The 27,520-nt window shown below is 49.9% G+C and overlaps 1 protein-coding gene across 4 annotated transcripts; it reads left to right on the forward strand.

The window, feature by feature from the left end:
• Positions 1-424: 424 nt before the first annotated feature.
• SEMA4A (semaphorin 4A) lies at positions 425-27,451 on the forward strand. 4 transcript variants are annotated; one of them, XM_070467498.1, is made up of 15 exons: positions 425-489; positions 9,288-9,456; positions 11,214-11,374; positions 12,515-12,577; positions 12,857-12,955; positions 13,179-13,284; positions 14,121-14,237; positions 14,968-15,092; positions 15,257-15,429; positions 16,494-16,644; positions 22,049-22,229; positions 23,673-23,791; positions 23,901-24,058; positions 25,674-25,774; positions 26,151-27,451. In XM_070467498.1, exons 2-15 carry the CDS (start codon positions 9,315-9,317, stop codon positions 26,741-26,743), a joined length of 2,289 nt encoding a protein of 762 aa, XP_070323599.1. In that variant the 5' UTR covers positions 425-489; positions 9,288-9,314; the 3' UTR covers positions 26,744-27,451. The 4 variants fall into 4 exon arrangements, with proteins under 4 accessions (XP_070323599.1, XP_020768130.2, XP_020768131.2 ...); XM_020912471.2 differs by lacking the exon at positions 425-489 and adding an exon at positions 3,537-3,617; XM_020912472.2 differs by lacking the exon at positions 425-489 and adding an exon at positions 5,805-5,930.
• The last annotated feature ends 69 nt before the right edge of the window (positions 27,452-27,520 follow it).

The following is a 27,520-nucleotide window of genomic DNA, read 5'->3' on the forward strand; positions in this document are numbered from 1 at the left end:
TGAGTACCAGTCAGTGCCAGCTGGCAGCTCCCACCGGAGACTGGGGTGGCATGAATATGGGGAAGGGGGAGGAAGTGGGCAAGGACCCAAGGGAAAATAGGGGCCAGGATTTGAGGAAGTGGTAGTCATAAGCTGGGTGGCCAAAATGGGGGTCACATGGGATGAGGAAAAGGCTAGACTGAGGAGTCTGGGGGTTTCTGGAGGAAGAGGGGATGTGTCAGGCCCCCTACTTTGGTCTTCCTGTCTCTGGCAGACCTAATCCTCTCCCCACCACCCACTTTCCTCTACACCTACCCCCTTAAGCTGCCCCTAGCTAATTCTCCTTGGTCCCTTTAAGAGCTGCCTGGGAACTGGGACAACGGAGGGGGCTGGCGGGGTCCCCACTCTCCTCCCCCTCCCTGCCGGCCTCTGCTCCGCCCCCTGCCCTGTACAGACTCTGCTGGAAGTTTCTTGGACGCCTGGGTTAGGGTCTCCACTGCTGGGCTGGGGGTAAGGCTTGAAGGTGGTGGGGAAGGAGGATCTCGGCCCCTGGGGTGGGATGGGGGGCGCGGGATGTCAGTTTCCTAGCCCTGTGGACTTGGAATATCGGTGTGCCTTCAGCGGGTAACTTAGGGGGCACTCTGGGTGGTCCTCCCGCCTCAAAGTGGGGGAAGGGTAACCCCAGGGATCTCAAGGGACAGAGCCGAGGGGGACAGGATGCCTGGGTTTCCTCACCCTTCACTCCCCATCTCATTTTCGTGGGACCTCCGTCCAATCACTTCCTGCCCCTCCTTCAATTAAGGACATAGAGCCCTGACACCCTGTCTTCCCACAGATGGGGAAACAGACTAAGCAAACCAGAGTAAGTGGCATCATGTGCCCCAGCTGGAGAAGCGCAGGTGAGGCTGCAGAAAGCTTCTCCTTCTCTACTCCCAAGAGCTAGACATAGGGGATTCGGGGGTCCCGCTCACCCCAGTAAATTTTTAACTGCAGCCACAGCTACCTCCGGAGTCTAAGTCTCCATTCCCTCATGGGACAACTTAGCTCCTTCCTGGAAGTTTTGTGCTCCGTGTCACAACCAGGAGAGGGTTCCCTGAAGCCCAGCTGGGTAACCTGGAATGAGGCGAAGGGGGCCTGTAGACCCCCTACTTTCCTCCCTCTTCAGAAATGGAAATGTAGTCTCTTCCAATTCTGCTACAGGGACTGGGACTAATCCCCCTAAATGGGAAAGCATTGGGGGCAGGAGCCCAAGGACACCCCCAAGTATAAAGTCTTTCTGTCATCCAACTTTCGTCTTACAGCCCTAGTTCAATTTCAGTTTCTTTTAGGTCCTGCCACCTTGATTCCAAATCATTCCTTCCTCTCCTGCTGTGTGTCCCAGTCCTGGGGGAGAATGATTTCAAGTGGCCTTAGCCTGCAGTGGCTTGAAGTTGGGCTTCAGTTCCCCAGCCAGAGATTGAGGTCAGATCGCAGCAGTGAGAGCACCAAATCCTAGCCACTAGACCAGTGGTCAGTGACAAGGGCCTTGGCCCTTCAGCTTTGCAGAAAAGAATTCCCACAAGGCTGGAAAGCAGCGAAGTAAGTAAAGTATTTATTTGGAGGAAAAGGGTACAGTATGTGTGAATAGATACATGGGCAGACTCAGAGGGAGAGTCCCTGAGTCGCACCCTCGTGGCAGTTTGAATTATTTTTATGGGGTATTTCTTCTGGGTTTCCTTTGGCCAGTCATTTTGATTTGCCTGGTTCACAGTCCATATTTCATATATCTCAGGATCCTTCCATGTTTGCGCACGCACCTCTTGGTCAAGATGGACTCTACCGCAAAGGCCTATAGGTAGGCCATCCCTTAGCATTACTCTCCATGATCTCCAAGGAGCCGTTCTGTGCATATGTTGTCAGACAGGTCCCCTAAAGATGAGTGATATGTGGTCTGGGCAGGGCCTGGCCTCCTCTCTTAACTGTACTGTTACTTTCTTCTTGGAATTTCAGTCCACATGGAATGAATTTCCTATCAATTTACTCTGAGGGGCCCATCTACCTCCTGCCTCAGGAAGAATCTCTTGGGTTTCTCTGAATCCCTCGGGCCTCAGGGCTGAGGGTACAGAGGATGGCGTGTCAGGAAGTGGTGGGGGATGTGACAGCATCTCTGCTTAGTCCACTTCTCCTTTCGACACATGCCCTTCTTGCCCTGCCCCAGACGGAAATGCTCACTCACTACCCCAAACCAGACCTAAAGGGGAACCACATTTGGCCTGTGAAACTCTCTGCCCTGGACCGGCACCAGAACACTCATGTCCTTCTTTGTAAAAATACTAAGTCTAGAGATGAGCCAAGCTGCTCCCAGTTAAGCTGAAAAGCCATCATTTTACTTATGTGAATCAGAGAGGGCAGGTGCCCTGCCTAGGATCACACAGCAAGTTATAGGGATCTAGGCCTCCGATCCAGGGCTTCTGCTCTCTAGCCCATGGTGCCTTTCTTCACAATCTTCCTACAGACCAAGAGAGACCAATCTAGAAGGGGCTTTTTGTTTTTCTTTTTTTAGCCATGTGACGTGTAGGATCTGAGTTTCCCAGCCAGGGGTGACACCCATGTCCCCTGCAGTGGAATTGCAGAGTCTTAACCACTGGGCCGCCAGGGAAGTCCCCTAGAAGGGGCTTTTTCAACTCCTCATTTTACCAATGAAGAAGGTGAGGCCCAGCGGGGACAGGAGGGAGCTCTGGTAAATAGTGGCTCAGGATCAGGGCTAGTAGAGACACCAGGCCCAGCTTCCAAAGCTTCTGCCCAGACCCCTGCTTGCCTCACAATAGGAAAGAATCCAGCTTAAGCTTGTCTCTTTTTATCCCTATCTGGTCTGATCCTCTGGAAAGTCCTTTCTGGAGTCTACCCTCTGTCCCTCCTCTTATAGCACAAACTTTCTTCTTCTACTAGGCCTCAGGGGGTTAGCCAAAGGCTTCTGGCATCTTGGTAAAGTGGCTTAGGAATAAATGGCAGACCATGAACCAAGTGGCGCTCTTGCCAGGCAAGCCAGGATAATACAAATAGGAGATAGCTTCTTAGGCTTCTTGACAGAAACCTTGTCTCTTGGCTTATTTGCACAGGTATTTGTGTTCATTTGCACCCTCCTTGGCAAACTCAGCTTGCCTGGGGTCAGGCTGGCCAGCATCCAGGTGTGACCCCCTTACATATACATAGTTCCTGAGAGAAGGGGGAAAACCCAGAGAAACTGACCATAAAGGAGAATTGGCCTCAACTAATCCCCTGAACCAAGCTGGGGGACATCCGAACCGTGATGTCTGCCTGACAGTGGGCAAGGGAGATGAGCAAGGACCCCCAGAGGCTAGTGTGCCCCCCCACCCCCGCCTACCTCCCCCCACATCCAGAGCCCTGCGTCCTCCACACATGTGGATTCAGGAGCCGCAGAAGGTGGGGCGCAGGGGGACACAAGTAGGAGGAGGAAGAATATGGGGAGATTCTAGTCCCTCCCACTTAGAGATGCAGTTGCCATGGTGACTGAGGACCAGTGAGGCGGGATGGGGTTGGGGATGGGGGGCGGGGGTGTGGCAGGGACGGAGGCACTGGGAGACAGGAAGCCTGGCATTCCAGAGGGAGGGAAACGCAGCAGCATATCCAAGCTCCAGGTAAGGGAGCGGGAGCGCTGACGGTTCAGAATGGAGGGGGCGGTCCATTGTCTGGCGCTTGCTCTGCCCCAAGGAGGGGGCAGGCAGAGGGGGTCAGGCCATTGTGTTCTATACTCAGCTCGGTCTTCCAGCACTAGTCGGACAGGAGGAGGAAGCCTGGGAGGCACTGGGTAAGGGGTTAAAGGGGACTGGGTTGGGCGGACAGAAAGAAGGCTGGAGACTATGGGGATGAGAAGAGGTGGGGGGGCGCTGGCGGAGTAGAGGCTTGGGGATATATCCTTAGTGCCTTACACACATCAGGCACTTTAATTATAAGTTGATTTGATCTGCTTGTGATTGCAAAAAAGAGGATAATGAGGGACTGGGTAGATAGGGCTAAGAAGGGGACCCAGGAAGCTGATGTTCCCTAGGACTGTGCTCTTCTGGGGCTTCCCTGAAGCTGAGGGGAGAGGTGGTAGGAAGAATTAGACCAGCTGGGTTGCTGGCACAGCCAGGAGTAGCTTCTCTCCTGGCTCCAGGACCCCTCCCTTGGTGAGGTATTCAGGCTCCATCAGAGTGCAGAAGGGACAGAAATCCCGGGGTGAGCACGGGGTAGATATGGGAAGCAACTTCTCACATCTCCATCCCACATCTAGATTTCCATCCTGGGCTGAAAGCTGGCCAGAAAGGGGTTATTATATTTGATGTGGTCTAGGGGCCATGGGGGAGGAGTCCCCACTGGGAGGTCAGGGTTGAACTCAGCATTGCTGTCCTGGGGGTCCCCAGGTTGGGTCCCAGGGCCCAAGGAGTTGGAGAGCCCCCACAGTGCAGCTGTGGAATGGCATAGCCCCGACAACCTGGTCCTGAACCACTGACCCCTTCCTACCGCCACCCCACCTGAACTGCTGCCCTACTTCAACCTCAGCCAAGACACTTCCTCTCCCTGGCCTTGGTTTCGTCATTTGTACAGTGAGGGGGTGGGACCCTGTCAGTTCTGAGCATCCTTGATGTTGTGAGAGGTCCTGCTACATTTTTCGCCAGGCCCAGTGCAAAATGAAAGTTTGGGCCCCTCATTCAAAATCTAGACTTTCAAACATTGACTATTTACCAGAATATCTTTCCAAGGTGGAATGCCAGAAAAGTTTTCAGGAGATTCCACAGAAAACTCTGTTTCCAAAGACTTTATCTCCTTTCTCCTTTTCTTCCCCCACTCCCAAACTCCTTCCTTGCATTTCTGAAATCACCTATCTCATATATAACCTCTGCAGTTTACAACCTGAAAATCTTATGGATTACCAGATCAACTTCACTATGATTTCATGAACACATATGTGAAATTATAAAACAATTGCAAATGCTTAGATTTAAAGTTTCTTTTATGATAGTGCTATGTTTAAGTGGGATTAGACATTAGTAAATATTTTTTTAGTTAAAAAAAAAAAATCAAGGCTTACAAGACAGCAGCACTTGGGCGTTAGACCGAGCGTGGGGCCCTGTGTGACTGCCCAGGTTATGTGCCCAGGAAGCCAGCCCTGACTGTGGGCTGGCTCTGTGTGTGGCAGCAAGAGAGGGCAGTGTGGCTTGAAGTCTGACTCCTGAGACTCTGGTACAAGATGGGCAGTGATAGGGGGCAAGGTGACCCTCCTCCCCACCAGGCTCCTCAGGGAACTAGCCCGGGAGGCCCTAGTGGAGGCAGGAGGTAGGACTTGTAGGCTTCTGTTTCCTCTTGAGTCAGGCTTCACCCCAGAGATACTGTTTCTTAGCCCAGGGGACCTGGAACTTGCGTTCTCCATCCAAGTTGCTCAGAGTTGAGTTCCCTGGACCCGGGCAGGGGTCAAATCAACTGTAGCCAAGGGATTCCCTCTGGAACAAGGCAGATCTGAGTTTCCCTTTACTTCTGGCTACCCTTTGCCTCACTTCCCTTATCTTTAAAATGTGGGGACTTCCTTGGTGATTAGGTGGTTAAGACTCCATTCTTCCAATGCAGGTGGTGAGGGTTCTATCCTTGGTCAGGGAACTAAGATCCCACAAGCTGCATGACAAGACCAAAAAAAAAAAAAAAAGGAGATTACTGTAGTATCTAGAAGCTAAAATTGTTGGGTAGATCAAAGCCTGATAAGGCAAACTTCATACTTGTGGTTGAGATAAAGAAGACTTGTTGTCAGAAGGAAGAACTAGGCTCAGGGCATTGAATCTAAGACTTCCAGAGAGAGAGAGGAGCACAGCAGGGGCTGGGAGCCTGGGGCTGGAACCTCCTCCCTCATCCCCAGCTCCCCACCATCAGAATTCTTCCCAGACAAGCCAGTCCATTCAGGCAGAGAGACCTGGAGCAAGGTAGGTTCCCACTCTAAATTGAGGGTTAGGGGACATGAAATATGGGGTCCAGGTGGGAATGATCCTTGATTCTGAGAGTCTAGAAAATTTTCTCCAGGTGACTGGGCCCATGGCTTCTCCCAGGGGCCAGGCAATGAGACTCCATGAGAGTCTGGGGGAGTCTGAAGTAAGTCTTTTTTTTGGCTGTGCTGGGTCTTAGTTGCAGCATGTGGGATCTAGTTCCCTAACTAGGGGGTCAAATCTGGGTCCCCAAGTTGAGACTGCAGAGTCCTAGCCACTAGGTCAGCAGGAAAGTCCCTTAAGCTAGTCTTACCAGAAACAGTTGTGGGGGGTGGCTTGGCTGAGACCAGCTCTCAGAGAAATTGAGGGAAAATGAGAGCTGAGGGAAAGGGAAGAAGGCTGAGCTGACTCTGACAAGGATTCTTCTAAGGAGGAGCCTAAGCTGTCCCACCTTCTGTACACTTTGCTGTGGCAGGGAGCGGGGTGGGTGCATGTTACACAGCAGGAAAGACCTCCTGACCATAAGGAACATGCACTTAAGAAGGTGGTCTATTTATTAGAGTCGGATTAGCCCTAGGATGTCTGTGCTCTGTAACCAGCAGTCAGCTGGACTGAGTGAGCAGGAAACTAGCCACTTTCTAGGTCATGAAGCCTTTGGTGCTAGATGCCTCATTAACCCTGCATTATGAGATCCCCCGAGCCCTAAGGGAGGGATGAGCAGCCACCATCAGGCCTTTGGGTGCCTCAGAAGTATGAGTGCAGATGGGAAATTTTCTGGGTCTGCCACTGGCCTGATGCTGCCCTAAGAGTGCTGGAGATAAGACTACAGAAGGAATTTTCTCAGCAAAGCCATGGATAAGAGCCTAATGCAATTGTTTTATTACACATTTTTTAAAACCACTTAAAAATATATATATTTATTTATTTGGGTCTTAGCTGTCCTGCAGGCTCAATTACCCCGAGGCGTGTGAGACCTTAGTTCCCTAACCCGGGATCAAAACTCTGTCCCTTGCATTGCAGGGTGGATTCTTAGCTACTAGACCCTGAGGCAAGCCCCTAAATCATTTTTTTAAATGGAAGTATATTTAATCGACAATGTTGTGTTAGTTTCAAATGTACAGCAAAATGTGGACTTCCCTGGTGGTCTAGTGGTTAAGACTCCATGCTTCCAATGCAGGGTGTGGGGGTTTAATTCTTGGTTGGGGAAGGTCCCACATTGCTGAGTAGTGTGGCCAAAAAAAAAAGAAAAGAGTGTACAACAAAGTGATTCAGTTTTACGTACACATATATAGATATGAAAAGTCAAAGTGTTAGACGCTCAGTGGCGTCTGACTCTTTGTGACTCCATGGACTGCATCCCACCAGGCTCTTCTGTCCATGGAATTCTCCAGGCAAGAATACTGGATTGGGTTGTTGTTGTTTAATTGCTAAGTTGTGTCCGACTCTTTGCGACCCCGTGGACTCATAGCCCACCAGACTCCTCTATCCATGGTATTTTCCAGGCAAGAATATTGGAGTGGGTTGCTATTTCCTTCTCCAAGGGATCTTTCTGACCCAGAGATTGAGCCCGGGTCTCCTGCATTGCAGGCAGATTATATATAAACACATTCTTTTTCAGATTGTTTTCCATTATAGGTTATTACAAGATATTAAATTTTTTAAAAAGATATTAAATATAGGTCCCTGTACTATACCGGAGAAGGCAATGGCACCCCACCCCAGTACTCTTGCCTGGAAAACCCCATGAACGGAGGAGCCTGGTGGGCTGCAGTCCATGGGGTCGCTACGAGTAGGACATGACTGAGTGACCTCACTTTCACTTTTCACTTTCACGCATTGGAGAAGGAAATGGCAACCCACTGCAGTGTACTTGCCTGAAGAATCCCAGGGACGGGGGAGCCTGGTGGGCTGCCGTCTATGGGGTCGAACAGAGTCAGACACAACTGAAGTGACTTAGCAGCAGCAGCAAGCTGTACTATACAGTAGGTCCTTGTTGTTCATGATTGTGTTGTTTTTAAAGACTATGGCTCAGTTGGACATAGGAGGTCTGAAAGGTTATTCCACTTCAGGGACTTCCCTGTTGGTAGGACTGGAGAGAACCCACCTTGTGGGTAAGTGAAAAGAGGAATACGAAAGACGGTGTCATGTTTCCTATCTGGGAAATCTTGAGCAAGAGGTAAAATCCCTGCTAGGCTTGTTAGACTGGCTGTGACAAGATAGAGGGGCAGGGGAATGGCTGAAATGACCTAGAAACTTTCTAGCCTTTTAAACTTTCTCGATTGACAGGTGAGAGGAGGGCCAAAGAGAGAGGTGTGTCTCCTTTTATTCCCCTCCCAATCAACCAACTTCCGCCCAAGCCAGGGATCTGTCACAACTCGAGAGGTGGAAATTCTGGTTTCCCTTGCCCAGAGCTCCCAGTGTGGGCTTTGCCACTATGGGTACCTGGAGGGCCGCACTCCTGGCCCCGCCAGGCTGAGCCTCCCGTCCCCCAGCTCTGGGGCCTGGGATCCCTCCCTTCTTCTTTCTCTTGGATGGCACCCGCCGCCCAAGAGTCTGGATACCTGGGTTCTATGCCGTGACTGGCTCAACGGTAGGTGAAATGTGATGGCTGACTGGAGGGGTGGCAGTCCAAGGGGAGGATTATGCAGAGATCCAGGGAGACAGATAGCAGCAGCACTAAGACCAGAGAGAGAGGGGGCAGCTGCAGAGGCTGGGAGACGACCAGCCGCTCCCTGCCCCGGGCCACTGTCCGTGTGATGCTAGTAGCCAGCCTGGAGGGCTGGTCTCCCATCTCCTCTTGGCAGGAAGAGGCCTGTAGGCCTCAGAGTCAGAACAGAGCAGACCGATTCAGACCTGGTCTTCTCGTTTGGGTCATCAGAGGGTAGGGCTAAGCACAAGACCCAGAGTATCAAGAGATCTGAAAGTGCCAGGAGAATCAGGTCTGAAGAATCTATACTGTGAGTGCAGGAATGTGCTCCCCAGAAAGTCCCGGGGCCAGGACCAGGCAGTGGTTTGGGACCTGGGCTAGGGGAGGAGGAAAGGCAAAGAGTAGATGACAAGAAGGACTTCCTTGAGAGTAAGGTGAGGAAAGGCAGAGCTGGGCTATTGGTGCAAAGAGATCAAAAGGGATGGGGAACAGCTGGATTTCAACCCCGAGGGGAGAGTGGGGCAGAACGAGGCCTGTGAGAATGATGGAAGTGAGACTCTCTGAGGGCACGCTGGAGAGGAAACTGGCCCGTCCCCCTCGCATCCCCCCCTGCCATACACACTTCTGCTGCCTGGGGCACTCTGATTGGTTCCCAGGGGGGATGTGGTAAGGCCTGCTCACCCAGAGAGTACCCGTGCCTGTTTCCCCAGAGACCCAGTGACAGCCCCTGGCTGAGCATGGCCCTTCCAGCCCTGGGCCTGGACTCCTGGAGCCTCCTGGGCCTTCTGCTCTTCCAGCTGCTCCTGCTGCTCCTGCCACCGCCGACAACCGCGGGGGGTGAAGGGCAGGGACCCACACCCAGGGTCAAGTACTATGCAGGTAAGGGTCTGATGATCAGGAAGGAGGGGGTGGCAGCCCCGGGCTGGAGGCGGGTGGAGGAAGGAAAGAGAGAATGGAAGGAGAGTGGTAGGAAATTGGACTTGGAGAAACCACGATAGATAAGTCATGGAGAAGCAGAGGGCGTCAGAGAGAGAGAGAGACAGCCAGAAATAGAAATTCAGGCCGAGAAAGGAGTGAATGATGAAACTCACTTGGGGGAGAGACTGAGGAAAGGGAGGTGAGGGGAGCAGGGGGCCAGGGGCGTTGTGCCTTCTGGTTCTCCAGAGCTGATGATTTCTCTTTCCCTCCTTCAGTGTCACTGTTATCAAACTGGGCACTTCAAACCCATAACTGCTTTCATGCCCTCAAATGCCCCAAGGACATTTGAGGCATAAGGGAATCCGTGGACCTGGTAACCCAGGACACACAAGTGCACAGATTATGCTGGACCATGCTGTGTCCAATACTGTGGACACCAGGAATATAAGAAGCCAGAGTAGCCTGGCTGGGCTATGGGCCCTGGGACCCTGTAGGCACAGCTTGACTGGTGTCTTACTGAGGCTGTGGGGGCTGCTGGCCCTCCATCTCCAGGGAAAAGACTCAGGAAAGGACATGGGCCCTGTCAGAGTTGTAGGGGCAGGGTCTCCTGGGCATGGCTGAGTCTTTAGCATCTTGTGGTAAAGGAAATGCATGTTGCCCATTGATGGAATGACCTCCCCTGTGTTAGGTGCTGGGCTTACAGCATAAACCCTGCTCCCAAGGTGCTGATGGTCTCCAGGGGCAGGCAGGTGGGCCGTCACATAACCATACTTGACGGTGATCAGTTCAGTGACAGAGGGGTTTATACAGCTCTGGGGAGGCCAGCCTCTCTGGCACCTTGCCACATGTTTCCCCAACTCTTCTTTGTGGGTGGTACTAAGATTCTCTGAGCCTCCAGAGCTAACAGTTAGCTCATCAGTCCTCTAATGTGAAAGTGCAAATGTGCTCATGAGAGAGAGAGTTTGAGAAGCTCATCTCTCCGTGCTGATGGGCCAGGGGTCCGATGTACCAGGGGACCAGGCACACACGCCCACCTCCTCCACATCACAGTGGTAGGGAGACCTCAGGGAATCTCCCACAGCCAGCCGAAATCCCCAGTCCAGGTGACATCCAGGCGCCTGCAGGAAACTCAGGAGAAAAACATTTTCTTTCTGTTCCACCTATGGCAGTGGTTCTTGTAGTGGAAATTTCTGTAGAACAGGGAAGGAAAGTGGGGTTGGCGAGTGGGACCTCTACAACCCACAGTCACTCTGACACATAGTCCTATCTACCTCGAGCCTTCTTGTTTGTGGCTGCCAACACCTTCCTGTCGCTGCCAACACCTTCCTGTCTATCTGCTCTCTGCCCTCCCCGCCTGTGAGGATTGACGTGTCCTCCCTGCCGCAGCCCCCTAGGCCTGGAAGAGCATCCCTTGTGCCTCACTTTATTTCCTGCCCCTTTGTCTGTCTCTTGAGTGTGGGCCACCTTCTGTCTGTCCCAGTCTGTTATTACCCTGTCTCTGGTTGTCTTTCCTCTCCACTACGAGCTCAGCGCCCAACGCTCCTAGGCTGTCAGCAGGGTGGGGCAAAGCAGGGATCTGCTGCTGAAGAGTGGGTCCGGCTGCGAAGGTGGGGGGAGCACACTCTGCCAACCCTTTCCTTCCCCTTCATTTCTCTCAGAAATCAGCTGCTTGCCCACTGCCTTCTCATCACTCACCCCTTCTCACCACCTCTCAACAGGGGATGGACGCAGAGCTCTTAGCTTCTTCCACCAAAAGGGCCTCCAGGACTTTGACACTCTGCTTCTGAGTGATGATGGAGGCACTCTCTATGTGGGGACTCGAGAGGCCATTCTGGCCTTGAATATCGAGGATCCTGGGGTGCCAAGGCTGAAGAACATGGTGAGAGCCAGGGAAAGGGTGTGGGCTGGAAGTGAGGAGGGGGCCGACAGCTGCCCTGTGCCTGGGCTGCCTATGAGTGAATGACCACCCAATTTGCTGTTATCTATCATCAGCAATGATCAGCAGTTCTTGGTATAGACATATATATGTATGATTTTTATGACAGACAAGAAACACGATAGTGGCCTCACACTTCATTGGTACCATCAATACTGGCTGAATAATATTAATTGCTAAAATGGCTGATATGGAAATCGACAAAGTGAAAGTTGCTCAGTCATGTCTGACTCTTTGCAACCCCGTGGATAGTCCATGGAATTCTCCAGGCAAGAATACTGGAGTGGGTAGCCATTCCCTTCTCCAGGGGATCTTCCCGACCCAGGAATCGAACCAGGATCTCCTGCATTAGCAGGCGGATTCTTTACCAGCTGAGCTACCAGGGAAGCCCCAATACTAATTGCTAAAAGACTGATATGGAAATTGACATATGAGAGAAACATTGACTCAAATTGTATCAGTAATGTGATATCCACCCACTGGAAGAAATCACTGAAGCTTCTGTGTTAAATTATAGTCACCCTACTCACAGGAATGTGAGGGAGAAGGGGAGAAGGAAGGAAAAAAGGGAGGGAGGGAGCAAGCAATTGCTGAGCATCTCAACACAGTTTGTATTGCTCAGTGTGTGGTCTGTGGGCCACCTGCACATATGGGATGTGGATTAAAAATACAGTTTCTCTGAGGTGTGAGGAACTGAAATTTTTTAACAATTTCCCCAGGAAATGTGTTTTGTTTTGTTTCCAGCTGCTGCTTTGTATACCATGCATGGCATTAGGTGCTTTACATACAGAAATCTGTGCCATTGACCAAGATCACTCAACCAGTAAGTGGCTGAGTCTAGGTTCAAGCTCAGGTCTGATGCCACTGACCATGCTCTAACATGGAGCTGTGTCCTCATGAATATCTGTATCATTAGGGTAATAGCCAGGGTCACAGAGTGAGGTTCTTACAGCCTACCAGCATGTAACTAACCATTATGCCTGCTGGTGGTTTCACACCAGAGCCAAGGAGGGGGTGGTAGGTCAGAGCTAGAACTCAAGGTCTCATTGCCTTCATCTCCCCTTTCCCAATGCCCTACTTCAGATACCCTGGCCAGCCAGTGACAGAAAAAAGAGTGAATGTGCCTTTAAGAGGAAGAGCAATGAGGTAAGTAGGGGTGGAGATACTGGGGCTCCGGGAGAGAACCCTGGTGTCCCCGGGCCATCACTGGATGACCTTAGGTGAGGCAGACAGCAGAGGACACTTGTTTGAGTGGTCGTGTTCTACAGGCTCATGATCATGTGGCCTGCTGTTCTATAAAGACCTATGGGGACTGCCTCAGCACTGCCCAGCCCTTCTCCCTGCTGGCGAGTGAGGGAGCAGTCCTCCAAGGGCCGGGAGTCTGGGGCAAGTGTCCTGGAGGCCTGAATTGTCTATCTCCCCCAGTCACAGTGTTTCAACTTTATTCGTGTCCTGGTATCCTTCAACGCCACCCACCTCTACGCCTGCGGCACGTTCGCCTTCAGCCCTGCTTGTACCTTCATTGTGAGTTACCTGGCGCTGGCTCTCAGGCCCCACCTCACCGCCACCCCCAGCTCATCCTCTGCAGCTCTGAAAAACTCTGATGTTGCAGCCCAGGGTCCTTGTGAGCTTCCGAGCTCCAGGTCAATTTTCCTCTGCATCCCCTCCCCTTCCTCCCTCACGCCCCTCCTTTCCCAGATGTGAGACTCTGGCGTTCTGGCCCCCCCAGCCACTTCCCCCCCTCTAGGAACTCCAAGATTCCAAACTGTTGCCCATCTCGGAGGACAGGGTTGTGGAGGGGAAAGGCCAAAGCCCCTTCGACCCCACCCATAAGCACACAGCTGTCATGGCAGGTGAGTATCAGGTTCCCTGGTCCATCCCAACAACTGCCTTCCCCGGTCACTCTGTGACACAGGGAATCTGACGATTTCCTGAAAGGCAAGAGGACAAAGGGAGGGGAAGCCAGGAGCCTCAGAGCATAAAATCAGAGGGAGAATCAGGTACCCCAACCAGTCGAAGCTGCCACAAAGGAGGTGGGGCAAGATGGATGTGGAGCGATGCACAGAGGTAGGAGGGTCCTGGAAGGGTCTCAGACAGGGAAAAGGCCTGAGAGTCACCATTTGTTCAACAAGCAGGCTCTGAGGGAACACCCCCTCTGGTGTGCCAGGCATTGTGCTGGGAAACGTAGGGATTGCAAAGAGGAAATCATGGTGCTGTGCCCTCCTGGACACAAACCATCACAGACTCCCCTCACCCCCTGGCTTCCTGAAGGCGGTGGCCTTTGACGGAGTGGGACCTTGAAAGACAGGTAGATGGGCAGGGAAACTGTTCCAGGAAGAAAAGGGTAGGCCCTCATGTGTAGAAACAAAACACAGCCATCCTGGGGAAACAATGAGTGATTCTAACTGGCAAGTGGTTCAGCTGGGTATGGGAGGGAGGAGCCAGAGAAAGGCTGGAAAAGCGCCAAAACACTGGAGGCCACAAAGTTGGCCAGTCCCTGTGGGAGAAGGACCTGAGAACAGTGCTCAGGCTGGGCTGTGAGCTGGGCTTTGGAACTCCACGGGAAGGTGCAGAACAAATGAAGAAGGCCAGAGACTGATGTGAACGCTGGCCCCAGTCAGAGGCAGACCTGAGAAGGGCAGGGACACCCTCCAACTGACAAGGTCCTCCCCTCCTCTCCTCACATTAGATGGGATGCTCTATTCCGGCACCATGAACAACTTCCTGGGCAGTGAGCCCATCTTGCTGCGCACTCTGGGACCCCAGCCTGTCCTCAAGACGGACAGCTTCCTCTGCTGGCTGCAATGTAAGGACCTCAGCCCCATCCAGCACAGGTCTGGCCCCCATCCCCAAGTCCCGGACTCCTGGCACTCTGAACTGCTGTTAATTCACTCAACTCTCATGGGTTGAGGCATACTTTATGCAAGGTCGTACTGTTAGGTATTGGAGGTACTGCAGGGAAGAAGACAGGGCTCCTGTCCCGGGAAGGTTGCATCTTTTTAAAAAAACTGTTTAATTTTTTTTAAATTTTGGTTGTGCTGGGTCTTTGTAGTTGCGCAGGCTTTTCTCTGGTTGTGGCGAGCGAGGGGCTACTCTCTAGTTGCATGCAGTGCATGGGCTTCTCATTGCGGTGGCTTCTCTTGTCGGGAAGCACAGGCTCTAGAGCAGGCAGGCTTCAGTAGTTGCAGCACATGGGCTCGCAGTGGTTGTGGATCTCTCTGGCTCTGGGGCACAGGTTCAATAGTTGAAGCCCACAGGCTTAGAGGCTGCACGTGAGATCTTCCCTGACAAGGGATCAAATGCTTGTCTCCTGCATTAGCAGGCAGATTCTCTACCACTGAGCCACTAGGGAAGCCCGTGAAGCTTTCATCTTATGTAAATAATTAAAGTACCTCCCCCTACCCATGGCCACGCCTCGACCAGCTGTGGATCTGGGGCATAGTACCTCCTGATCTTCAGAGTCAAGGGTTTCCACAAAGGGGAAACCGGGGCACCTAGGTGCTCCGTCTCTTAGCCTATCTGCCCTTCCCCTGCAGCGGACGCCTCCTTCGTAGCAGCCATCCCTTCCACCCAGGTCGTCTACTTCTTCTTCGAGGAGACAGCCAGCGAGTTTGAGTTCTTCGAGAAGCTTCACATTTCCCGAGTGGCCAGAGTCTGCAAGGTCTACAGCCTGGTGGGAGGCGGGGCTGGCCGTGGAGAAGCCAATGGGGGAGGTGGCAGAGGCGGGGCTGGGGGCTTAGGGTCCAATGGGGGTGAGGCGGGGGTAAGAGGGCGTGGTCACGCCTGGGCAGTCGGGGCACCCTCTGACTCAGACTGCGCCCCTAGAATGATGTGGGTGGCGAGAAGTTGCTGCAGAAGAAGTGGACCACCTTTCTAAAGGCCCAGCTGCTTTGCACCCAGCCGGAACAACTTCCCTTCAACATTATCCGTCACGCTGTCCTGCTGGCAGACAATTCCTCCGCCGATCCCCGTGTCTACGCAGTCTTTACCTCTCAGTGGTGAGCAGCTAGGCGAGAACGTGGGGGTTGGAAGTGGGATTTGGGGTCAGCCCCCGTCTCGCCCTGGCCCACCAGGGAGGGTAGGAACTGATGTGAGCGAAGCACAAACTCCACACTTCACATGTGAAGACATTTGATCATCACCATCTCCCAGGTATTTGACTCACACCCTTAATGTAGGGCTTAACGTAGATAGAGAAAATAATGCACAGAATGGTTCTTATTAGTTTATGTTCTGCCTGATTCCAAAAAGGATAGGAGGCAGCTTACAAAAGGCAAGCATTAAAATAAAATAAACCTATGAAGAAATGGAAATAAAAGGAGAATAAGAGAACCCAGGGATCAAGTCAGCAGGTTACAGATGTTTATCACTTATATAGTTGGGGATGTTGGGACACATGTAGCTGTGAACTTCCTAGTGGTCGTAGCACAGAGTGAAACACCATCAGCAACATAAGATAAAAATAAAGTTATTGCTTGGAGACTGAGACTTATTTGCTGTGGTCTGGCCCCCACAGTGTTCAGGTATCTGCTGACAATGTGTCAGGTACCAAAGATATCTTTTGTAAGCAGGGTCTGGTATCTGTGGTTTCCAGGACTGAGAATATGGTTTATGCCACAGTCAGGTTAAAAGGAAACAATAGAGATAGAGCTTTTGTTTCCACAGACCAGGGCAGAAGGAATAAAAATAGTTTTGTAGTTGGGTTTTGTTTGGTTATCTGAGGACCAAGGATACACCGGACCCCCAGGGAGGAGAGCTTCATCTGGAGCCTGTCCGGGAACTGGCTACATTGCTTCTCCCATGGAGGCTCAGTCTGGGCAGGCCAGGCGGGAGACGCCCCAGGGCCTGAGCCCAAATTAATTCTCATTAAGGATAACCACACCTCAGATCCTAAAATGAGATAAAGTCTGGGACTCTCTTACCGCCTCAGCTGGGGACTGACCCAGCCCTTCATAGTCCTGCCCTTCTGGGGTTTTTCACCAAAAGTGGGCCAAGGTGGGAGGGGGAGCTTCCTGGTATGGCAGAAGAAGTTGCAGACAGCGTCTCCTCTGGCTGTCTCCAGGCAGGTTGGTGGGACCAGGACCTCCGCTGTCTGTGCATTCTCACTCAAGGACATCGAGAAAGTCTTTGAGGGGAAGTACAAGGAATTGGACAAAGAGACTTCACGCTGGACTACTTATGAATATCCTGATATCAGTCCACGGCCAGGCAGTGTGAGTATTATCCACGCCACTGAGCAAAGCCCGCCTCCCCCAGACATATAATATGCGTGTCAAAGCACCTATCACAGCATGATAGTGCCCCATAAATGCTAGTGCTCCCCACACCCCCACCTCCTGTCTGCTCAGATATTCACCCATTCCAGCTGCCCACATTCCACATCCATGGTGTCCAACCCCATCCTAAACACAGAATAGCACCCCTACAGCCCAGCTAAGTGTGCACCATGTATTTGGGTATATCACTGAAAAAAAAAAAAGGGAGCACAGGCTGTGCCAAGGACTTTCTTGGGCCACTTCATCTGCATTTCTTATTTAACTTTCATTTTTGGATTGGAGTTGTATATGTACAACATTTACATGGTTGGTTACAAACAACAGCCCAGTTTCCTCTCCTCAGCACTTTTCCCTCTCTAGAGACAGTCACCTTCAACTCTTTTAGCTGATTCTTTTGATTTTATCTTCAAATCTCAAAATATGTTTATTGCTATTCCTTGATGCTTCCATTTCAGGCAGCATCTATTGAATTCCCATTGTGGATGGTGAAGATTTAACCGTGTCGCCCCATCCCCACCCCCACTCAGCAATGAGCTGAAGCTGACTTGCAGCAACTAGCAAGAAGCCTTTGTGCATCTCTTTCCAAATCCGAGTTCAGTGACATTACATTGGTAGCTTGAAATTAGCCATGGTGGGAATAATACATTATGGAAATCAGCAAACACTTTAAATCATCACCCCAGAGCAGCCTTACCAGCACACCGCTGTACCCACCTCTTATCTCCCAGCATTGGATTATAGGCAGTTTGGTCAGGCCAGTATTTATATTATGATTCATTATTCACAACTGAGCCATGTAGTAGGCCATGATTATTTTTCCTTTTTGCATAATTTAAAAAGTTTTCCCTGGGGTTAGTAATTATCTTAATTTTTTTTTGGCTTTGTTTTCTAAGCTCTTATCTTTAATTCAACCCCAAACTGTACCTCAATTATCTGAATCTCTTTTGAAAACAGACCCGTTTGGTAGTCTAAGAATTTCGTTTTCCTGGAAATCCTTTCTACCTGCTGCAGTCTTGAATACATCTTTGTTTCGTGTACTTCCGGAGTACAGCTGACATCCTGGAAGCTCCCTTCCTCATCATTCTGGGCATCCCCTTTACCTCTTTCTTGTGATAATCTGGTGTTTCTTGCATCCCACAACTTCCTATTTTTTCTTTCTTTCACTGTCTTATTTTAGTGGAGGATGGGTGAGTGGGTGCTAAGTTGCTTCAGTTGTGTCCGACTCTGTGCAACCTTATGGACTATAGCCTGCCAGGCTCCTCTGTCCATGGGATTCTCCAGGCAAGAATACTGAGTGGGTTGCCATGTCTTCCTCCAGGGAATCTTCCCAACCCAGGGATCAAATCCGTGTCTGTTATGTCTCCTACATTGGCAGGTGGGTTCTTTACCACTAGAGCCACCAGGATGGCCTCTGTAAATTCCTGGAAAGGAATACACAGCAGGTAAATTTTTTTGAGACCCTGAGCTCGCTTCGGCAGCACATATACTAAATTTTTTTGAGACTCTGAATGTCTGAAAATGTCTTCATTCTACATTCACCTTTGATAGTTTGCCTAGTTGTATCTATTTTAATTTCTAGGAAAAAATAATCTTCCTTTCAGACTTGGAAGGCATCCTCTATTATATTCTAGCTTACATTGCTACTGTTTGAGAAGTCTGAAGCTACTCTGGTCCCCAAAGTTATGAATATCATCTGTTTTTCTCTCTGGAATCTTGTAGTACCTTTTTTGTATTGCTGGTTATTTTTAAATTTCATGATATTGTGCCTTGATGTGATCTTGTTCATTTATTGTCTGGGCGTTCACTTTGCCCTTTATACCTGAAAATTTAGTTCTTTCAGTTCTAAGAAGTTTTCTTGAACTGTTACCTTTTCATTTAACACATATTTTTTAAGGTCACCTGTCACTGTTGTAGGCAATGAAGATATAGTAGTGAAGAAAAGAAAAATCTCTTTCTTCATGGAGAGGATATTCTACTGTTAGAATGTTTTCTCACTTCTTTCTGAATCCCCTGGATTGGTTGGTCCTGTAACGTTTTAAATCCTTTTTAGGAATTTTCCCAAGTCTTTGGTTTTGTTCTACTTTCTAAGAGAGTTCTCAATTTTATCTTCTGATCCTTCTGTCAGATTGTTAATTTCTGCTAACATATTTAATTTCCTAGATTTTTTGAGCTTTGTATATGTCTTGTAAATATGTTCTATTATAGAGAATTTTAAACATATAAAAAGTGGACAGAAAAGAAAAAAAAAAGTGGACAGAACAGTATAATGGACCTCTATACACCTATCAGCCAGCACAACTCCTCGCCAAGCAGACCGCTTCATCTCTACCCCACTCACTTCCCCTCTTATTTTTTGAAGCAAATTCTGGGCATCATTTCATCTGTGTTAGTTTCCTGTGACTGCCATAACAAATCACCGCAAACTTGGTATAAAACCACAGAAATTTGTTCTTCCACAATTCTGGAGGCCAGGGCTTTGAAATCAAAGTTGCAGTCGAGGTCGGGTCCTCCTGGAGGCCCTGGGAGAGAATCCGCTCTAAGCCTCACCCCTGCCTTGGCTGCGGGCAGTCTTTGGTGGCCTCTGGCTTGTAGGAGCCTCACTCCAGTCTCTGCCCCTGTTGTCACATTGCCTTCTCTCTGTGTGTCTCCTCTTCTCTTCTGAGTACACGTGTCATTGGATTTAGAGCCCAGTGTGATCCAGAATGAGTCGTCTTGAGATTTTTAATTGTATCTACAAATACCCTTTCTCCAAATAAAGTCACACTCACAAGTTTTCAATGGGCATACCTTCAGTTGGCTACCATTCATCCCATTACCTCATCCATAATGATTTTCGTATGTATCACCAAAGATAAGGGCTTTGAAAAAAATAACGTATAGTTCCATTATTACACCAAAAAAATAATGCATGCGTGTATGTTTAGTTACTCTGATGTGTCTGACTTTTTGTGACCCCATGGGCTGTTGCCCGCTAGGCTCCTCTGTCCATGGGATTTTCCAGGCAAGAACGCTGGAGTGGGTTTCCACTTCCTTCTCCAGGGATCGAACCCAGGTTTCCTGCCTTGCAGGTGGATTCTTTACCATCTGAGCCACCAGGGAAGTCCCCCACCCTGCCCAAATTAATAATAGTTTCTTAATCTAATATGCAAAAGTATTCAAATTTCTAATAGTTTCATAGATACCATAAGGGTTTGTTTTTTTTTTTAATATAGTTTGATTTTGAAATAAAAATCCAAACAAGATCTGTAAATTTGGATTGGTTGTTCTTTTCAGTCTCTTTTAGTCTTTACGTTCCCTTTCCAAATTCTTTCTCTCTCTTACAATTTATTTGTTATATAGAATTTCCCACAGTCTGGATCTTGATGATTTTGCATCACTGTGGTGGAGTTTAAATAGTTTCTATAAATTGGTTGGTGTTTGGATCTAAAAACTTCATCATAAAAAGTTGCTCTTAAAGTTTGACTTTGAGGAGCAAAATAAAAAGTTGCATTAGTTTGGTCTTCTTTCAGGACATTTATAATCTCTGGCTGCATTCTTTGGGATAAGACCTTCTCTTTTGAAGCATTATGTGTGTTCTTGTTTCATGGGTATGCTATCTTCATACTTCTCTCTCTTAAGGTAGTAATGGTACTTGCTGTAAAGTTTTCTTTTCTCTGAATCATTTGTTTCCTCTTAAGGTTTATTTATTTTTTCCATGTCTCTGTTTTTTGTGTCTTTCATGTCTATGATTTCACTCACATATTTGGTTATCTTTTGCTATCTGCTCAGAGTTAAGAGGGAGGGGGCCTTGAAGGTGTGGAAACTCTGCACCCTGGGTATGACTTGGCAACTTGAACTCCATGATAACACCACTGAGAATGGTCTGGCTAGGCTGCTTTACTGGAGACCTTCAATATCAGTATCTTTAAGTCTTTCCTTTTGAGCCTTTAGTCAGTTTTCCTGGAGCAGATTCTTCCAGTCTTCTCTTGGAGTGAGGCGGTCTGGCTCCTGGGATCTGGGAGTCATGGGGAAGAAAGGCTGGATGTAGGGGAAGAGTCTCAGCAGGTACTGTGTCTACCTGCATTTAATCTCCTGCCTTCATCATGGTATGTCACCCTTCTGCTGTCCTCCAACCAGAGTCCCTCTGCATTATCCTCTCTAGAGAATAAACCTCCAGTCACTCAGCTGCATGGAGCTGGGAAGAAATCTGCCTGCTTCTTAAATAGATTTTCAAATATAGCCTTTCTTTTGCCCCTTTTCCAGAGGGGACTGAGGCCACTAATTTATGAACTTCAGAAATTCTGCCTTATAAATCAGAATTTAAGCCTGAGCTGGCTTAGAAAGAGTCTTTTTTCCTGCTAAGTCTTTTCCCTTTTGTTCATTTGCTTTCCAGCTTCCCAAATGTGGCTGCTTTTGCCTCCTCTCATGTTCTCATATGTCTTTTTAAAAAAAATCCCTTTGGGAGGAAGTGAGAGTAGGTACATGTGCTCATTCTGGCATCTAAATGAGATACAGATGTTATTACGTCACTTTCCAGATAGGAAGTTGCAGCTCGTAGAGGTAGGGTAACTTGTCTGAGGACACAGCATGTAGGTGACACAGTTGTGGCTGGTGTTAAGACAGTGCTGTTGAAAATGGAGGACAAGAATCGTGACCAAAGATCAGGACACAGGTGTCCCAGAGCCACAATATGCTGTTGTTGGCAGGGCCTTTCAAGAACAGCCGGTCCAACCCCCTCATTTTATGGGTAAGAAAAAGAAGGCCCAGAATGGAGAAGGGACTCTCTCCGAGTCGTGCATCCAACTCATGCCAACCCATGATGCAAAATATTCCCTGCTACACCACCCCTTTTTGTGACAGACTGCATTCCGTTATTGACTCTGTGAACATTTATTGGGCCCCAACTGTGTACTAGGTCCTATGCTAAGCCTGGGCCTACAGACATGAGTTCAGGGTGGTTCTTGCCTGCAGGGGATCCTCACCCTACTTTCTGCTGGTGGCCAGGCATCGTTGGTGACGGGGATGATGGATAGAAATAATGACAGCTAATGCTTATCAAGGACTTACTTCATGCCAAGTACTGTTCTAATTACTTTTCATGTAATGTTTGCATCCTCATAGCAAGTCTGTGATGTGTTGGTAATAGGCCCATTTCACTGTTAAGGGACCTCAGACATGCTGAATTCAGACGCTGGGTTTTAAAGGCAGGCAGTTCCAGAGTCCAGCTTTAATCACAATCCTGAAATGAGGACTGCCAAGAGGGAGGGAGGCGAAGGAGATTAGCCAAGGAGGAGGGGGGGAGAGCAGAGGTGAGTTGAAGGGAAGGAGAAAGCTGACCTGATCTGCCTCCTTCCCCCTTCAGTGCTCCAAGGGCCCCTCCTCTGATAAAGCCTTGACCTTCATGAAGGACCATTTCCTGATGGATGAGCCAGTGGTGGGGACACCCCTGCTGGTGAAGTCTGGTGTAGAGTACACTTGGCTTGCGGTGGAGACAGCCCAGGGCATCGACGGGCAGAGCCATCTGGTCATGTACCTGGGCACCAGTGAGTAGAGGGCTCCAGGCCACCCCTCAAGGGGCTGGAGCCAGGGTTGCAACTCAGGTTGAGGAGGGAGACCTTTGAGTTCATTCACTCATGCATTCATTCAACAAATGTTTTCTTCTTTTTTTAATTGGATGATAATTGCTTTATAATATTGTGTAGTTTCTTCTGTATAACAGTGTGAATCAGCTATACATATACATATAACCCCTCCCTCTTGGACCCCCCACCATCCCACCCCTCTAGGTTATCACGAAGCAGCAAATGTTTATCTGAGCACCTATGCTGTGCCTGGCACCCAGCTAGGCTCTGAAAATATAGTAGGGGAACCAAAGAGCCCCATCCCTAACTTTTCTGAACTTTCAGTCTGGTGGGATAGAGAAGCACGAAGGGTTTTGGTGACCTTAGCAAGAGCTGTTTATCTTATTTATTTACCTTATGGGGGAAACCATGCTAGAAAGGTGAAGAGTAAGGAAGGATAGAGGAGGAGTGTATCGACTTGGGGAGGGAGAAGATGGGCAGGAAGTAGAAGGAGCTCTTAGGTGAAGGCTTTTGTGTTTTCTATGAAATAGGAGAACACAAAGTCATGAGCGGTGGGGACCGAGGCATGGAAAACGCAGATTTCAGAAGATGGAAAGAAGGAGAGACAGTCTGTGGGGGGATGGGGAAGACTGCAAAACATGTGTTTTGAGGGCCTGGCTAAGGTGGATGACCTTGAGCTTTAGTAGAAGAAACCCATCAGGTTCATTCTTTCTTTTAGGACATCAGCTGTGCCTATATTGAGTACACAGTCGTGAACAACACAGACAAAAAGCTAGCTCCTTTCGGAGTGCATGGAGACAGACAATAAACATACTGAAGGAGTCGATTACTTGGTACATTATGAGATCAGAAAATAGATAGAACAGTGTGATGGGGTGGTCAGGAATGCTTGTTGGGGAGGTAGTAATTTTTGAAAGGGTGGTCGGGGTAGACCTCACTGAACTTTGAGTAGAGACACTTGACCGAAGTGAGGGAGGCTGGTGATGTGATTTTCTACAGGACTGATTAAAAGTCCACGTATCCATGAAGAAAGGGGATAGTTCGGTTCCTGTAGGGCTGCAGTTTTATCAGGCAGTTTCCAAGGAAGGACTCAGAGGCAAGGGATTTCCAGCCGTTTAGGAGAGCTCTGTCTCCGTGGCAACGGAAGGAAATGGTCTGACAGATCTGTGTCCAGTGCATACTTCAGAAGAAACTTTCTTTCTTTCTTTTTTTGGCTTCAAGGCGTGTGGGATCTTAGGTCCCCAACCAGAGATCAATTCAGCACCCCTTGCATGGAAGCCCAAAGACCTAACCACTGGGCCACCAGAGAAGTCCCAGAAGGAACTTTCTGACAGCTGGGGAGGCCATCTGGAGTCAAAGAGGGAGCATGAGAGGTTAGGTGATTTCATTTCTCTCTCTCCACAGGCACAGGCTCCCTCCATAAGGCTGTGGTGAGTGGGAACCGCAGTGCTTATCTGGTGGAGGAGATTCAGCTGTTCCCTGACCCTGAACCTGTTCGCAACCTGCAGCTGGCCCCTACCCAGGTGGGAAACGGCCTGACCCTCAGATGGGGTCTCCAGTGGGGCAGGCCTTGGGTGCTAGGTCCTTCCTAGGTATGGCAGGGTGACTCAACAGGCTTCATCTCTTTTCCAGGGAGCAGTGTTTGCAGGCTTCTCAGGAGGCATCTGGAAGGTTCCTCGAGCCAACTGTAGTGTCTACGAGAGCTGTATGGACTGTGTCCTTGCCCGGGACCCTCACTGTGCCTGGGACCCTGAGTCTCAAACCTGCCGCCTCCTGCCCACCCCTATCCTGTGAGTGCCGCTTCCCCAGTGTGTGCTTCTGATCTCTCTCTTTCCAGGTGCTATGAGGTTGGTGCAAAAGTAATTGCGGTTTGGGGCTGTGAATTTTATATCATTTTAACTAGGCTCAAACACATCTTTATCGATCAAAATAGGAACTGTTACAATCAATACATTTTTGCCAACAAGAAATAAATCGGTTTATTCCCGTAGCATAAAAATCTGTGCTTCAGGATTCGACAGACTCTTGGAAACCATTTTCTACTGGATGTGGAAGCATTTTCCCTTCGAAAAGTTGCTTGAAGAAGTGGTAGTCGGTTGGCAAGAGGTCAGGTGGATATAGTGGATTTGGCAAAACTTTGTGGCCCAATTCGTTCAGCTTTTGAAGTGTTGGTTGTGTGGCATGTGTTTGAGTGTTGTTGTAGAGAACGGGGCCCTTTCTTTTGACCAATGCTGGCTGCAGGCGTTACAGTTTTCAGTGCATCCCATCGATTTGCTGAGCATGCTTCTCAGATGTCGTGGTTTTGCCAGGATTCAGAAAGTTGTAGTGGATCAGACTTTCAGTGGTTGGACCAAAAAGAAGCTCGAAAGCACTTCCCAAAGCTGAATTTGCACCAAAAAAGGTCCTGACCAAACAGTGACCATGAGCTCTTCTTGGTGCAGGTTTGGCTTCAGGAAGTACTTTGGAGCTTCATCTTGGTCCGACCACCGAGCTGGTAGTCACTGATTATAGTATACTATCCACTTCTGTTTTCTCATTACACATCTCAATCTGATCGAGAAACGGTTTCTTGTTGTTGCGTAAAATAAGAGAAGACAACTCTTCAAAATGACGACATTTTTGATTTGCGGTCAGCACGTGAGGCATTCACTTACTGAGCTTTTTCATCTTTCCAATTTGCTTCAAATGCTGAACAACCATAGAATGGTCGACATGGAGCTCTTTGGCAACTTTTGTGTAGTTGTAAGAGGATCATCTTCAATGATCTCCCCAGCTGGTCGTTGTCAACTTTCAGTGGCCGGCCACTGCACTCCTCATCTTCAAGGCTCTTGTCTCCTTTACAGAACTTCTTGAACCACCACCGCACTGTACGTTCGTTAGCAATTCCTGAGCCAAATGCGTTGTTGGTGTTGCGAGGTGTCTCTGCCATTTTATGACCCATTTTGAGCTCGAGTAAGAAAATTGCTCAAATTTGCTTTTTGTCTAATATTATTTCCATGGTCCAAAATAAATATAAAATAAACATCAAGTAATAAGTCATTAGCAAAAACATAAAGCAAAATATATACATTAAAATGCTGTATAACATAACCACCTTTATGAAGAATGTATTCCAATACCAAATGGCAAATTTCAGCAATGCAAAAACCGTAATTACGTCTTCATCAACCTAATACTAACACATCTCCTCCAAGACTACCCCCAGCCTCTGGGGCCTTCTCCAGGGATGGAGTTGCACCAGGCATTGTTGAGCTGTTTCAGCCCACCCTGGGCGTCTCTTCCCCTGATCTCTATTCTACCTTGTCTCCCTGACCCATCTTTCTCCCCACTGCACTTCCCTCTCTTGCTCCCTCCTCTTCCCACTCTTGCCTGTTTCAAGGGATAATTTTTGCTTTCCCTCCTCAGGAAGCACTGGAAGCAGGACATGAAGCAAGGGAACCCAGAGTGGGCCTGTGCCGGCGGCCCCATGGGCAGGAGTCTGGGGCGCTGGAGCCGCCCCCAGATCAGTGAGTGTGGGGCCAGGGGAGGTGCAAAGGCTAGGGAGGACTTCCAGCGGTGGGGACATCCTGCATCAGTTTCTCCCCTCAGCATCTGCCTGGCTTGGAACTGAATACCCAGAGTTGGGATGGATTTGAATGTCAGCTGTAGGGCGGAGGGATAGGAATCCTAAGCTGGGACTCAGGACTGGGGTTGAAATTGGTTCTGGTGTCAGAGCTGGAGTCAGATGGACTGATGGAGTCAGTTTGGGGCCCAGACTGGAGACAGGAAAGGGATCAGAGTTGAGTTTAGGACTTGAAATAGAAGTTGGAGACGGGAATGAGGCCCCAAATGTCGGGGCCTGCATTCTCCCCTTAACCCTTGGCCCCTTTCCTTCCCCTACAGTTAAAGAAGTCCTGGCTGTCCCCAACTCCTTCCTGGAGCTCCCCTGTCCCCAGAGCTCGGCTCTGGCCTCTTACCACTGGAGTCGCGGGCTAGAAGCCATCCCAGAGGCCTCTTCCACAGTCTACAACGGCTCCCTCTTGCTGCTTCTGCGAGATGGGGCGGGGGGCCTCTATCAGTGCTGGGCCACCGAGAATGACTTCTCCTACCCTGTGGTCTCCTACTGGGTGCACAGTCAGGACCAGCCCCTGGCCCTGGATCCCAAACTGGCGGGCATTCCCCGGGAGCGCATGGAGGCCCCGCTGACCAGGGTTGGCGGTGGGGCCGCCCTGGCTGCCCCGAAGTCCTACTGGCCCCACTTCCTCACCGTCACTGTGCTCCTCGCCCTGGTGCTTTCAGGAGCCCTCATCACCTTCCTTGTATCCCCGTTGGGGGCACTCCGAGCCCGGGGCAAAGTCCAAGGCTGTGGGACCCTGCCCCCCCGGGAGAAAGCCCCACTGAGCAGCGAGCGATGCCTTCAAGCCCCCAAGGAAAGCAGGACCTCTGTCAGTGATATGGATGCCGACAACAACCTCCAGGGCACAGAGGTGGCTTAAACTCTGGGTACAGGCTGGGGCTGTTGGATAGGGCAGGGCGCCCGGCCATTGGCTGGGGGAGCCAGGAGCTGCTCCTTCCTGACTAGGGTGGGAGTAGCACCAAAGACCACTTTCTCCCCACCAGAGGACCTTCTCTGCCATTCTGTGCCACTGATAGCACTCAGTGAGGCTGGGCACAGTGGCCTGGCTCCCCTGTGGAACTTGCTTCTACCAAGCATGTGGCCTCTCTAAGGAGGGGCTGCCCCAGACCTTGTCTAGGCTGTGAAAGGAGGACCCAGAGAGGATCCTTCAGTTCTGGGCATCCTGGGACCGTCTAGAAACATACTGCTGCAGGAGACCCTAAAACAACAAGCACTTGAGCACACCACACCTGGAGACTCCACTCTGAAAGCAGCTGCCACCTTGGACACCAACACTCCCCTCTCCCAGGGCTCTCCAGGACTCTGCAGGCAGCCGCTCCCTCCAGCTCCCCTTATCAACTCCGCTGGGAGGTCTTTCCTGAAGTCTCACCTCCTTCCATCTTGCTTCAGTTGGGGCACGTTTAATCCCTTCTGGCCTGGCTCGAGCGGGAGGGGTAATCTGAGCCTTGTTCACACCTTCTCCCTGTCTCACCCCTGGACCTCTCTTCTCTCCCCCTCCTCTGTTTTGGAATTCAAAACCTGCTTGTCACAGACAGTTTATTTTTTATTAAAAAGACAAAGCTTGTGACTGGTGCTGTTTTTTGTCAAAGCAGAGCACTCCAGCCCGGGACCGTGGGAGGTAAGGGGAGCAGGAAGT

This window comes from Odocoileus virginianus, chromosome 5, assembly GCF_023699985.2.
Source record: "Odocoileus virginianus isolate 20LAN1187 ecotype Illinois chromosome 5, Ovbor_1.2, whole genome shotgun sequence".
Classification (NCBI taxonomy): domain Eukaryota; kingdom Metazoa; phylum Chordata; class Mammalia; order Artiodactyla; family Cervidae; genus Odocoileus; species Odocoileus virginianus.

Bases quoted from the DNA above. Each gene is read 5' to 3' on its own strand.
- SEMA4A (XM_070467498.1), top strand. From the start codon at position 9,315: ATGGCCCTTCCAGCCCTGGGCCTGGACTCCTGGAGCCTCCTGGGCCTT. The intron at 12,578-12,856 runs GTAAGTAGGGGT...TATCTCCCCCAG, and splicing joins TTAAGAGGAAGAGCAATGAG to TCACAGTGTTTCAACTTTAT. The intron at 15,093-15,256 runs GTCTACAGCCTG...CTGCGCCCCTAG, and splicing joins GAGTGGCCAGAGTCTGCAAG to AATGATGTGGGTGGCGAGAA.